Source organism: Aquila chrysaetos, chromosome 20, assembly GCF_900496995.4.
Source record: "Aquila chrysaetos chrysaetos chromosome 20, bAquChr1.4, whole genome shotgun sequence".
In the NCBI taxonomy this organism is placed as follows: Eukaryota; Metazoa; Chordata; class Aves; order Accipitriformes; family Accipitridae; genus Aquila; species Aquila chrysaetos.
Window position 1 is genome coordinate 24,745,614 of NC_044023.1, and position 14,410 is coordinate 24,760,023.

At 50.0% G+C, this 14,410-nt stretch overlaps 1 protein-coding gene across 1 annotated transcript in view; it reads right to left on the bottom strand.

The window, feature by feature from the left end:
- The window catches only part of PLXND1 (plexin D1), an 88,456-nt gene that overhangs the window by 23,839 nt on the left and 50,207 nt on the right, over window positions 1–14,410 (bottom strand). Inside the window, exons 18-27 of the mRNA XM_030043757.1 lie at window positions 14,081–14,248; window positions 11,664–11,754; window positions 11,206–11,481; window positions 10,137–10,286; window positions 6,135–6,249; window positions 4,955–5,062; window positions 4,143–4,255; window positions 2,795–2,902; window positions 1,562–1,692; window positions 943–1,141 (exon numbers count right to left, since the gene is read on the bottom strand). Of these exons, the coding sequence (XP_029899617.1) occupies window positions 943–1,141; window positions 1,562–1,692; window positions 2,795–2,902; window positions 4,143–4,255; window positions 4,955–5,062; window positions 6,135–6,249; window positions 10,137–10,286; window positions 11,206–11,481; window positions 11,664–11,754; window positions 14,081–14,248 (1,459 nt within the window). The remainder of the gene's footprint in view (window positions 1–942; window positions 1,142–1,561; window positions 1,693–2,794; window positions 2,903–4,142; window positions 4,256–4,954; window positions 5,063–6,134; window positions 6,250–10,136; window positions 10,287–11,205; window positions 11,482–11,663; window positions 11,755–14,080; window positions 14,249–14,410) is intronic.

The following is a 14,410-nucleotide window of genomic DNA, read 5'->3' on the forward strand; positions in this document are numbered from 1 at the left end:
TATGTGAGCTAAAATGAAAGATTATGAACTACAAAACCACAGGCTTTAGGACAAAAAGTGATCATCGGCTGGGATCAGAAGACATTATGATATGTATGAGGACAATACAGTATTGCTTCTGTGGCTATAGCAAACACTTTGGGAGAAGAGATTTTTCAAAGGCTTTTTCAAGGCTTTCCCCCGTGGGTATAATGGGGTGTCCTCCAATTAACTGCCGTGGAATCAATTAAGTTATTGCTCAATTCTTCTGGGAAATTCCAGGCAGAACTGGCAAACATTGGAGATAAAGCACTGAGCAGATGGACTGCTGATGTGCTCTGAGATGCCAAATATATTCCTTTTCGTTACCATTGGAAGACAGTCAGGCTTCTGGGACAGACATCCCACCTCTCCTGCTAAGATCTGTCTGGCCATTGTGGAACCACGAGGATGCCTCCTGCACGAGAAGCCCCACATACCAACGAGCACCGACATGGAGCAGCCCACTGCCCCAGTGCCACCATCCCTCCTGACAGCCGGGGCTCTCGTGCTCAAGACAGACAATGCTGAACTGGCTGGTGACCATGAGTACGGCTGCGCGAGCTGGTCAGAGAAAACAATTAACTGGAACAGCTTCCAAAACCTCAAGCCATTCTGGTTATTTTTCAACTCCCCTACGGCTCTCTTCTCAAGCATGGTGAAAACGTTAGTTTGTGCTCTGGCATTAGGAAAGGCCTGCCGCGAAGTCTGAGCTCACCAAATCCCCAGGAAGAACTGGAGAAGCAATTGAATTTAAGGTTGCTTTTCCACTCTTGAACCTTTCAATACACTGGAGTTTGTCAACCATTAGTTGATGGCAATGCTGGCAGGTATTTAGGTCCTCAGCTGTCCCACGCATCCCTCATGACCGCTGCACGCAGTGCTGAAATTGTACCCACAACAGCAGTGATCTGGTTCTCTTACTCTGAGATAGCTGTACATGCAGATGGACATCCAGTTGGTGAGCATCTTCTCCACCACAGATTCTGTTCTCCTCAGCATCAGCTTGGGGTTTTTGGAAGCTGAAGCATCTATTAGATCCACCAAGAGGTCCTTCATGATGCTGGTGTAATACTCCAGTTTCCCATGCAACGCAATAGTAAGCAGGGAGGCCAGGTTACATCTGAAACACAGAACTGTGTATGACTCAAGCACCAATCCAACAAGACTAAACTGCCAACTGGCATCAAAAAAACCCAAAACACAAAGGCAGTATTTCAGACAATTTTCATGAGCCTTCTCAATGGTGTTAAAACTTCAAACCCTCTTTCAGTGCTGCAGGACCTTGGGTCAGCTTGCACCCTCTTACAGGTAAACCAAGTGTTCAGGGACACAAACACTCAGGAGCAAGTCACTCATACCTTTTGGTGCTCTTCAGGATAATGGAGGTTTATGGCCGTCCATTTCTAATAGAAAAGTGGGAGGCAAATGTAACTCGACCTTCAACTGAAATGCACGGCTCCCGATATGGGCTGCATTGCTTACAGGTTAGGAATAAGTCAGTCTCCTCCAGCTACCAGGTCTTTGGTTATGAAGCTCATACCTGTCTCTAACAGCAAAGTCCTTCTGTTGCTCGAGAGCATGGACAAACACGATGAGAAAGTGCTTGTTGTTGAGTAAGGTGGAGAACAGCGAGATTCCTTCTTCCATATTGGGTCTGCAGTTTTCAGGGATCTAAAGAAAAATTTAGAAGGCAGAGTGAGAAGAACACTGCTTGTTGTTTTCCTCCAGCTTTTATCCTTCTGACTGCAAGGATGTCCCTGCTGAATGTGGAGGTACTGACCTGAAGACCCCTTACTCCCTCTGCTTGATACCAGTCAGTAGCACGCTCTCCTGGCGAGGGCACGACTGCAGGTGATACACAGCTGTATCAGAAGCAGCTTGGCCAGCAGGGCAGTGGCACTGGCCATTCCTCTCTGTTTAGCACTTGTGAGGCCACCTGGAGTACTGTGGCCAGTTTTGGGCTCCCCGCTACAAGACGGATGTTGGCAAACTGGAGCAAGAGCAGCTGAGGGCTGCCAAAACAATTAGTGGGCATATGAGGAGAGGTGGAGAGGGCTGGGTTTGGTCAGCATTAAGAAGAAGTGGGAAGTGGAGATCTTACTGCAGTCTTCAGCTGCCCCGTGGGAGGGCAGAGAAGACAGCACCAGGCTCTTCTCTGCCAGCACAGTGCTAGGACGAGAGGGAAGGGACACCAGATAGAGCATGGGACACTGATTAAATATAAGGAAGGAAGTTTTCACCTTTAAGGTGGTTGGACACTGGAACAGGGCCCCAAGAGGCTGTGGGATTTCCATCCTTGAAGATATTTGATACACCTGGACAAAGTCCTCAGCAACCTCATCTAGCTGGAGCTGCTTTAAGCAGATCTCCCTTCCAACCTAAGCAACTCTCTGATTCTTCAATTCCTGCTGTTTGTCCACATGAAACACAGCTCTGGGACAACCACAGCTTTTACCAAGTCCCTGCTTAGGAGGAATCTAATTTATCATGAACTGCGTATGGGAGTGAAGTGACATACAATACGATACACCCAGGAAGAAAAGCCCACAGTGGAGCCAGGGAGGATCTCAGGACAATGCTCCTTCATGTGAGAGCAGATCCACAGATCTGCCTTCTCCAGTCAGCCAAAGCTGATCTGACGCTGGTATGTGTTAATTGTTTTCAGTGATCAAGCATCCCCCACACACCACAAGAAAACTCATGGCATTGTCAGCACATGCGAGTATGGTTAACAACCACTCAAAAGCATTTGTTTTGTTAGTGGGTTACTCACTTTCCATTCCCCCACCAGGAGTGGATGAGTTTCCTGGACCTGGGAGCCCACCTGGGAGCTGAGCTGCTGGGACGGCAGGATGTAGCACTCCTCGTAGAGTGAGGAACACTGCAACCAAGCACAGTGTTAGGGGAGAGCGGCTGGACCCGGCTGAGGACCTTCTCATTGCCGTGCATGACAAGGGAACGAGATGGAGAGACATGTCATCGGGACTGAAGACCACCCATTATGAAGAAATGCATTGGTATGGTTTACAAAGCCTTTAGACACTTTGCAAGAGCCTCTTGAATGAGCAAACACCACAAGAATGGGGGGAGGCAGATGTCTGTGCAGACACAGGCTGTTAGGGTAGGGAGACTGCAAATAGACTAATTTGACAGCTAGAAAAATCCCAGAAGAGAAAGCATTATTGAAGACTAAGTCAAAATAGAGGAGTACTGGGTGTTTTAACATATGTAACTTTTGAAACAGATGGGAAAAATGTTTAAATCTCTAACATTCATATAGCAGCCTGAATCTTAAAGACTCTAGTGTGCAGATATATAGAGATTGGATAACTTAAAAACCTGAGTAATAGCTACTAATGAAACACTCTGCGGTCATAAATCATCATCTCACTCCTCACCACTGCAATGCAACTACCTCAGGGGTGAAATACAGCCGCTGTTAAGGGCACACAGCGACACAACGAAGCAGCCGGTGATGGGAATTACGGCACCGGTACGTCTGGTGCAGCCCGGGAGAAGGACTCTGGGTAGACAGACTGGGACTGGGCGCCCAAGGGGCATCTTACTGGGAGCACCATGCACCCAGCCTTTGAGAGAGAGGAGAGAAAGGGGGAGAGAGAGACATCTAACAGGCTCCTGAGGACCAGCAGAGCAGCTGGGAATGCTCGGTGGCATGCTGCATGTAACAAAAAGCCCTCTCTCCCTGAACACCGACAGCAGAAACGCCCCTCAGCCACCCTTCAGCCTCAGCCTTTGCCAAACAGAGTGGGGTGACATTGAAGCCCCTGGGGAGAAGGGGGAGCCCCCAGCACTTTCTGCTCATGTGAGAGACCGCTTTCGGAAGAGGGTGTCCAACTGCATCAAATGGGCGAGCCAGCGGGACAGTGCCGCCGCTGGGCTCCTCTCGTGTGCAAGCAATCCCAACCTCCCTTCACACCCCAGGAGCTGCAGCTCCACTTTTGACAGTAATTGAGGCTGAAATATGTGACAAGTAAATATATAACAGTGGAATGATTTTGCTACACTGTAATAACCCTTTAGCAGAGGGAAAGCAGAGCCCTGATCTGGTTAGGAAGGACCTGGGAGTGATTAGGTGCCGGAGAAACACGGTATCGCCTTACTTTGGGGAAGAACGTCCGGGTGACAAAGTGCTTGTACTCCAGGAATGGGATCCCCTGGCTGCGGTTTAACTCCTTGGTCAGGTCTGTCATGTCTGTCTGCAGTTCCGCAAAACCTTACACAAAGAGACCCGCAGACGGTAAGAGTTCCAATACTCTACCAGCTGAGACAGTAAGCAGGCCGGCACTGAAAAACGTGGCATGTCTCATCTCTGCCTCCACGAGCCTTTCCCTCGAGTGAGCTAAAGCAGGGTTTTCTCGAGGAGCAGCAGATTACCATCAGGGTTTAACCGTCGGCAGTATACGTCACATCCCGTGGCACTGATGGAGAGAACATTTCCCTGCCTCCAGAAGATCATCCCTCACTCTGGTTCCGCAAGAGGACCTCAGCCTACGCTGCAGTCACATACTGCAGGGACATCAGATGCAGACGCTTAGATTGCTTCTCCCATTGCTCTAGCAGGACCATGCTGCAATTTTTGTTGCACCCAATCATAAAGCACGCTAAAGATTAGTGTGGCCTTCAAGCAATCCTCTGACACAGCCAAGGGCCATTAACCCCGAGACAGGAAAACCAGTGACACTGAAGATCCGTGGCTTGCCCAAGTCAGGCAGCAAGACAGCGGCAGAGCCACACTTCCAGCCCCTGAGCCTCATTCACAAATCCTGCCAAAGCTCAAAGGCGATGACAGAAATTCTCCTATAAATAATTCTATAAACTTCTACAGAGTAGGTGGTGAATGGCTTCAATCCTGCTATTCCGGCATCTCCCTCCCAGTCCTGGCTCCTCCTCGGTGCCCAGCATGGTGACTTACCTTTGCGGATTTCCTCTCGGATCTGCGACTCCATCTCCTCCATCTGGAGCAGGGTTTTCTGCCAGTAGCGCTCCGCTCTGCGGCTCTTTGTGCAAAACACAAAGAGAGCTGGAAAAGAGGAAGGGAACAAGCCTTTTGGACTAGGTCTTAGGAGCAGCTGCAGCTGGGATCAGAGCAGTCCTCTGCTGACACGGGTGCAGAAAGCTAAATTCAGTGTTGGTTTAACACCTACAACAAGACTGGTATCTGATCAGGCAGTTGTCAATTATCTGTAAATAAGTAAAACCAGCTGGAATTTAATGATCATGCTGTAACTGTCATCTTCCATTTAGGTCTGGGCTGTCTATATTCAACTTAACTGTGTATTAATGTATTCCAGCTGATTAATGAATACAGATTTTAAGATGTTTACCACCTGTATTACAGTGTTCATGTCTGACAGTCTTCCCATGCCTCCAGAAATATGTTTCTAATGACAGGTGGTGCATTTAATAAATAGTGTGCGTTATAACCTTTATTAAAAATAAATTAAATCCCTATTAGAAACATCTCATTTCCTGTGAACTGACAGGTTTCTTGCTGCACAGTCATTCCGGGCATGCGATGAGAAGATACCCTAGCCAGAGGACACAGGTGTGTAGCACAGCTTCCATTGAGGTTAGCAAACTGTTGTGTCTGCTCCAAATCTGCAGCTAAGGATGCTTACTCTGTTCTTCATACTCTTTGCCAGGTGCCTGTCACTGGCTGTTACTGATGACAGGACCTTGGGCTAGGTAGACCTCTGGGATGGTCTGGGACAGTCATGCCCGTGAGTGAGCCCTGTTCAAGTCAGTATGAGTCCAAGACCAATTTCTCACACCCTTCTTTATTTTGTATTATAGTGGCTACTAAGTGTTTGTGGGAAAAGGGTAAGTTTATAAATATCACAGGCTCAAGTAACAGAGTTGAACTATGAATTCAGCCAGCAAACACCCCATGCTGCAGGAAGCTTTGATCTTGGGTACTGGCTTGGTCCCGTACAAAGAGTGGCTACTTGATGCACCCAGACCAGTTTCAGATATTGCACAACTGCAGCCCACAGAGGTTTCCTAACATGTGAGTGAGTCATCTTCACCCCTCCACATGCAATGAGAAAAAAAACCTCAGCACAGCCTGGAAACTCATCATTCTGTTCCCTTACCTACAACAGACAGGACCAGCAAGATGCTGCAGATGACGATGGAGACGATGATTGCGGTCTCTCCTCCTCCAAGGTGCAGCATTGCAATTGTGTAGTTGAACTTTCCAACTTGGATCTAGGGAGGGAGGAAAAGCAGGAGCTGAGCAGCATGTTGCCAAGCGGCTTAGAGGTCGAGCAAGGAGGCACTATGAGGCAGTGCTCAGCAGACCTTCGCCCAAGGATGTATTGACCGCTCTGGCTCAGCCCACCAGGCTTTGCAGGGAGGCTAGGCTGTGCCTTTCACTGCTGGATGTCGGGGACTTTGTGTGTCTCGAAAGAGCCCAATTCCCTTCCTGCATGCTCTGGTGGAACGCTGAGGCTGGCTCACAGCAGGCTGTGGTACCGTAGTGGTGCCCATCCTAGGACCACCATAGGGCTTCAGTGGCACAGCTGCAGGCTCCAGCCCACGTCATGGCCCCACTGTACCCACCCCAGAGAACAAGACAACCCTTTCCTAGAGAGTTCACCATACCATATAGTACTGTCTGTACTACCTTTACTAGAAAACCACTTCCACTAATCATCCGACTTTGTTATGCCTTTGAATGGCCTTTGAATTCCAGCTACACTCTCCTTTCTCCTTCAAAAGAAGAACTGCTGCCACTCAGGAGAAGGAGGGTAAAGGAACTTTAAAGTCTTTGAAATACAGTAAGGGAATAAAATAAGGGAATAGAAATAAATAATAATGAGACCAGAGACGAATAATGAGCTTGAGACTAAAGCACTGAACTGGGTGTCAGGAGGTGCTGGCTCTGCTCCCAACCTGTACTTCTTGTGACACCAAGCACAAACCACTTGAGCTCAGTCCTTTGGTCTCCTGATCACCAGAAGGGAAGAGGCCAACACACATCACAGGCAGGCTGGCGAGTCTACTCGGCGCTGTTTATAAAGAGCTCTCTAGGGCCCTGGGATGAAAGGGTTCAACAGCATCATCTGATAAGGAAAACTCATGACCACACTAGTCTTTTGGTTCTGGAAATGCCAGTTTCACTTCTCTCAAGGAATGAGGAGTGAGAGAAACTTGAGCAAAAAAACTGAAATGAGGTAGGGAAGAGATGGAATAATCTTATGATTACATCTGTGCCACGGAGCACCTTTGGGGAAAGTCTGCACTGTGGTTAAATTACAGTCAGCTCTCAGGAGCTGGGCCAAAGTAGTGCCACAAGCAGGGCCTTCCCACCACGTCCATGCATCAAACACCGTGTAGCGCACAGATCCGTGCCCGCCAGGAAATCCAAGCCCTTGCTCTTGGGAGCGCTGGTGAGGGCATTGATGCTGCCAGCTAAAGGCATCCAGACAATCCTGGAGGTCTGCCCCTGCGCCGCTCCCTCCACAGGCAAGAAAGGAAGGACTGCCCTGCTGCGGGCAACACTGGCTGCCATCAGGGGTCAGGGAAACCTTCAGTGCCTCCGACCATCAGTGCTGGACCACACGGCCAGGCTCCTGCGGCTCCAAGCCCCAGTGTGCCCTTGTACCAGCCCTCAGACAGACTCTGGTGCTGGCGGTTTCTGGGGTGGTGCCTCCGGGCAGCGTCCAGCACGAAGAGCCTTGGTCTCCTCGCCGGTGCATGCTGGCTGGGAGCCAAGGTGCTGGATGGGGAGCCCTCAGCATCACGCAAGCATTTGTGGAGGTTCATTTGACAGTCTGCATGGTACCCTGCTGAGCCTCAAGATTTTCACCTCTTTCGTCTGAAATGCTGCAATGAGGCAAGTCCTCGATGCGTTTTGAGTCTTTTTTCCCCACCAACTCAACCTTTTGCATTTGCCAGAGGAGAAATCCCACACTTGCTGTTTAATCCAGTGTTTAAACAGTTTGGTCATGAACAAAAATGGGTTTGAAGGCCTTGGCAAGCTTCTCTTGTGTATTTGGACAGGTCTACTCAATACAATTTTTTCTAATTAGGCTGCAGGTTAAATGGCAACATTTCCTGTCACCAGCATGCGGGGGGCAAGCAGAAGGGGCTGGGGCTGGAGGACACCCTGCTCCTGGGAAGAGCTGTCGGGGCTGGGCAGGACTCCTGGGGCACGGGGCCACTGGGAACCATGCTCCAGCTTATGGGATGGAGCTGTCTTGCAGCCTCCCAGGGCGTGAACGGGATCCCCTTGGGACTCAACTAGACTAAAATCAAGCTCCAGCTCACCTAAGGCACTCCCAAAAGAGCTACTTGAAAGTGACCACCAAAACACAGGAAGGCTCAGGAGCCCCATCTTCATCACTGGCTCCTTCTCTCTACAGACAGCTGCTGCTGCCCTGTGCGATTTGCTAACATGGACCTGGCCCCAGAACACATTCACAGAATAGGCATACCCAAAATCATGGTCAGAATTGAGATCAACAGGGGGACACATTCTAAAGGGTTGGTTTGCTGTGCTCTGATCACTGCAGATGTAAGCTCTATCATCTAAACAAGAACAAACTGGGCAGTCACAACAACAGGCAGCTCAGCTTGCCAGAAGAGAGAATTTGCATCAGCAGGCAAGGCTTCTGCAGCCCACAATAGCTGTCCTTGACGAAAATCAGGTAGGGACCACTACGCAAGTCTGGCCCCATGTTATCAAAGCTAGTACAAGTATGTTATAAAGGCAGCTGTTGCCTATGAAATGGCCAGCAGGCGATAACTCAAACCACATATGAAGGTTTAATAAGCGTGCACAGATGTGAATACAAGTTGATTATTTAGCTGCACTCTCACTGCTGGTACACTCTTAATAGCTATGTGATACTTTAGGGCTGGGTATCATTCTCCTGCTTCCTAGGGACCTACTAGGGCATTGCCCTGAATGTTTTATGTCAAACCAAGACTAGCAAACTCATAAATTCCTTTTCTTCCCCAAAGGGATTTCCCTGTTTCTCAGTTCTCACTAAAACCAAAATTACCCTATTTAAAATTTCCATTAAAATGACTTGGGAAATTCTGCTACTTCTGCATTTCCATGTTTCCAGTTTACAACAGAATTTCATACACCACAGACTGTAACCCGTAAACTGGACAACCCTGTCAGTGAATTGGTGGTGCATCTTTGTGCTTTTCTTCTGGGCAGCGCAAATCCACAGCCTCCTCAACTCCCTTTGCAGCCTTCCTCCTCCCTGCCCATGCTGCTGGCTCCCACCCCTTCACTGTTAACACACGGACTGGGAGGGGGGCTGCAGGGTCTCAGACCATGGAGATGCAGGCATTTTCTCTTCACATACGAAGAGCCATAGTCACATCCCTGCGTGGCAATCGGCTGCATATGACATGAGAGAAACTGAGGGCAAGAAGAGCAGTTAAGTCAAGCCCTCTGTGGAGAAAAGGACAGTAACAATATTGTGAATTTTGCAGACACAAAGATGAACAACAGCCCTGAATACTGCACTCTTCGCAGGGACAGAATGGCAGCCCCTGGGAAGCAACACGAAACTTTCCAGTCCTGCGTACTCCTCTCGCCCTCCCCAGTCACACACAGGGACCCATCTCCAGTGGCTTATTGCAGCTTGGTAAGGGTTGGATTCTCATGTCCGCTTGTAGCTCTTCTGCTGGCAGGAGGAGGCCAGCTGACTGAAAACTGTATGGAAATCCCCAAATGTATCTCATGAGGGGCAGAAAGAAAATTACTGCCAGTGACAAAAAGTCATGTGCCTGGGATTTCAGAGTGCCTTACAAGAACTGACAAAATCTTCCCCCTCCAGCTTACAGCACAGCTAACTCAGCGGGCAGCTGCCGATGTGCCACGATTCGGAGCGTGGCAGCCCCTCTCCATGACTCAAGGCAGCCTTAGCACTGACTACACCTGCATCCCGCCAGCGAGCCGCCCTGGGGACAGCTGCAAGCGCAGCACGCTTCGTCCACCCTTCCCCACGGCTGCCTGCGAGCGTGCCTGGCAGGTCCTGCCTGCGCGCACAGCCGACTCCTTCGCACACAGGTTTGCAACAGGGATCCCTTCTGCCCTGCGCTGTCGGAGAGTGGAGGCTCCTAGAACTCACCGTCACGGGTAACTGTCTTTCCGAGGTGCTCAGCGACTCGTTGACAGAGCAGTGGATGACTTTGTCCGAAACAATCTGGATCTCGCACGAGATAAGGCCAATTTTCACTTGGTACTCATTGCTTTCCAGGCCCAGGCTGTCAGGCTCTTTCTAATGACAAAAATAGAATCAGGATGTCAGTCTTTAGAGTAGCAGTTGGAATTGCAACGGATTTCCCTGCTTTACTTTCCATATTCCCTGCTGTTTTTCAGACCTGGGAGGACTCTCCCTCACCAAGGACGTTTTTCCAGCACTCCACAGGAAACCCAGAACTGGGCCATTCCCCATTTTCCTGTTTCCCATTCCTCACTCAGCATGGGGCATGGGATGAGCAAGCCCCTCATGGAACCTGGAAAAAGCTGCTTTTGATCTGCCCTGGCTGTGCACTGCAGATAAGGATCTAAGCCCCCACCTGGGAGGGGGGAAGGATGTACAAGAGGGGATAGCCAGGGGATGCGTCTGCAGAGCCTGAGAAAGGGGGAGTGTGTTTCTGAAGCACGTTGCAACCAGTGAGGATATCCTGCAGTGAACAATGGCCTTTGAATTACTGTTGCAAATTGTCCAAGCCACTCAATTGCTGTACCCTGACTTCCTTGTTAACTGAGCTGAATTCAGTAGCCAAAAGAGAAGGATGCATGACCTGTTTCTGCAGGAATAAATATCTGTTGTCAGGACCTTCTGGAGTACCTGCCTGATTTCAGGCCAGTGCATTATCATTCTTTTTCATATGTCCAGTATTTTATTTAGCTTCTTGCTATTACATCCTTCAAACGCAGCTCTCTGTCGTCATGCCTCAAAGGGCATCCTCAGGCTGGGCTGTGTCCCCTGGTGAACAGAGATGCAGGTGCAGCAGGCTGAGCAAGAACTGCCTGCTCCTGCACAGTTCCTGCCTCTCCTGTCCTCATCCACCCCCCTTCTCTCTCCTGTGTTTGTGAACAGTCACTGTGCTGGTACTTAGGACTGAAGAGCTTCCCAGTGGGGAGCAGGCAACACCCTGAAAGAAGCAGAGCTGTAAATGCCACTCTCTTACATGTATAACCAGAGTTAAGGGCTCGCCAGGATGGTGCTTGATCCACTTCTCCTTCTTGGCTGTGAAGAACTGGGGGTCGGCATAGTACTCCAGGCTGAACTTGCTGATGTGCAAGGCCTCCTCGGGGTACATCTCCTCATCCAGAGCCGGACGGTCGTCTGCGTAGAGGCGACCGTTGAGATAGAAATCAACGGGTGCAGGCTTGCTCCCTGCAGTGATGTTGGAGGCAGCTGGAGAGGGGCAGGTGATCACAGTGTCGGTGTGAACCTTACAGCTCTGAAAGCAGCAGAGAGCATGCACATCAAAAACATGACATCCTGAGTGCTCCCACCCAGCCTTGCTCCCAGCACAATCTGTAACACAGGCTAAGGCCTCAGCTTCACACCCCGAATGTCTTCAGGCACCCGGCACGCAGCCCTGCTCCCAGTTACTGTGTGATACCCAGCAGGGGCACCCACCGTTTGCTCTCTGCCGATGCCACGGACAACCATGGACACGTTCTGGACCAGCTCAAAGCCTCTTCCTTCCAGGGTGATGATCCTGCCCCCGCTTTGAGGAGAAGGGGAGAAAAAGAGGGTGACTGCAGAAGACAACACAGCAGCGAGGTGCAATGGCTGGGTCTCCCTGCTGTCATTTTCCCAGGGATGTTTCCCAGCTGCTTGAGCAGAAAATGTAACCCAACAGCCAAAGTCGTCTTCCTACTTAGAGCAAGCATCCACACTGCTACCAAGATATCAGGGAAGGAAGGAGGAGCAGCAGCTGCTGTGGTGGAAAGGGGGGAACCTCTTCCAGCAGCAGAAAACTGTCCCCCTCACTCCCACTCCCCAGAGACGCAGCCTGCCTCTGCATGCCAGGGGTATGCAGCAGGTTGCCCAGACCACTGGCGGTAAAAGAGGTTAACCTCCAACCCCTCAAAGCAAGGGCCAGGAAATATTCCCTGCCCCACAGCGACCTGCAGAGAGCTGTAAGTCTTGGAGAGGGAAGAGATCCCTTTAAGGTTGACAGGGATCCTGCATCTCCCAGACACTTCTGATTTAGATCAAAATGTGAAAGTTGTTTTGTGTTTTGGATCTGCTGCCTGGGGAATGCGAAACATGGGCCTCTCAATGTGCAGTCAATTAACGACAGTAACAAGAGGGCCCTGATGCACACAAGACTGCCAGGCAGAGCAAGGGGTGGAGAACCGGCACCGCTTGTCTGTTCTGGACATCAGAAGTTATACCCTGGATTTACCTTCTCCTTCTTCCATATCACATTTGATCTGTTTGGAGTATCTGTCAGGGAACAGTCAGGACTTACAAATCCTATTATCTGAAGACCACTCCAGACACAGTGACTTTGGGTCCAAGGCCCTGAAAGTCAGGTTCTCTGAAATCTGTGGATATTACCATGTAGTTATGATCAATGTTTCTAACTAAGAGCTTGTCACATCTGCAGACTAGTTTACAACTTCTGTTTTGTTTTAAACTTTGCTTACACAGATTATTTTAGCAATATGGTAAGATAAATCAGATCCAGCTAAATTTTTACACAAGTTATTGAGCCCTCATGGTCAACAGCCCAGCAATGCACTGGGCTGAACTAAGTCAGACTACACGAGCCACAAGCAGTCTGAAGAGAGAGACTGCTGTCATGTTCTCAGTGGTCTGAAATTTGGAAACTGCTGTAAATACTAAGAAAGCAGATTAAGGTGAAGGAGAAATACCCTGGTGGTTTCCCTTGTGAATATGGGCAGTGACATTCTTCCACTGTCTCTGTGTTTAGATACCGCTCTCCCCACTCAGCATAGTTCGCAAGCCTGCTAGGAGCTGAGGTTGGCTGAGTCACTGCTGTGCCTTGTCATTAACTTTCCCACAGCCTGCATCTTTGGCGCTGTGCTTGGGAATGCCGAGACACGGCTTTGCTCCAAGGGGATCAGACCGTCAGAGCCTGCTGCGTGCTCGTGCCCTGAGCGTGCTGCTTTCACCATGGTCCTGCGGGCACAGGCACTGGACTCTCAGATTTCTTGGTCAGCCCTGGGTTTTCCAGGCTCCACAGCTGAGGAAGGTGGGATTTCACCATGGTATCCAAAGGAACAGGAGCCTGAGAGCTCCACAGAGAGACATGAAATTAAAAGCAACACGCTTTAAAAATTAAATACTGTGACCTCGGGGAAGGCTGAAATCCAAAATTACAAATCTCAGCTTATCCTTCAGCAGTTTTACTGCCAAGAAAAATCCTCAGGGTCTCATAAAGCCCCCCACCTGAACCTCCCTAAAGCACCCACCAGGTGTACACAGTGCAGTTACCACGGCTGACTTCCATGTCCTAAATGCGCTGAAATGAGCTATGGACAGTCCTGGTGTGTGAGACCTTTTCTACTCCAGTGCTGGGGTACCCTGAAGCACCCTGAGAGCACTCTGCGGTGCCCTTTTGTACCTGTCTGCAAGGCAATGTGTCAAACCCCAGGTCTGAGAAAGCCACTTTTGCCTGGCAGGACCCTCTCCCACCAGCCTGGAGCTGACCCTCTCTTTTGCAGGCAGATACAGACACGTGCCAGCTCTGAAATGGAATTCATGATGCTACAACAGTGTGGCATGGGGTCCCAATACCATACCCTGCCTCCTGGCTGTGCTTCAATGACTCCTGGGGTTCCTGACACGGGGTTTGCTCAGGATCTACTCTGCATCTGGACAGCTTGAAGCACAGACGGGACAAGCTCGTGTTGCCTGCAGCAGGCTACACCAGGATACTCCAATTAGCTCTGCGCTTTGATGGGACAGCACTGTTCACTTTTGCATTCGGCAAAAGTTAAGAGGCTGATCTCAACAAAGGCCACAAATTGAAGGACAAATCCTGGCAGACTTGGCTGTCTCTGCTGGGGGAGGGATCTTACCTGATCTGGCTCTTTTTGGGGTTTATGTCTGATATAATCGGGTTCTTCTCATACTTGAACGTGATGTTGTAGCTGGCACAAGACTTGTTCTCGAACTGAACGCAGACTCGCACGGCCGTGGTGAGCTCCGCAGATGGCATGGTGCAGGTGATGGTGCTGTCATTGCGGCTGCGCAGGGAAAGGCAGGGTAAGCTGCAGAAGCCATGGCAGACAGAGTGCCCGGAGCCAGACACCGTGGACCTGAGCACCCCCTCGGAAGCGAGGCAGATGGCAGACACAGGCAAGAAGGAGCTTCCAGTCACATGCCAATTGCCTACATTGCCTACTAAT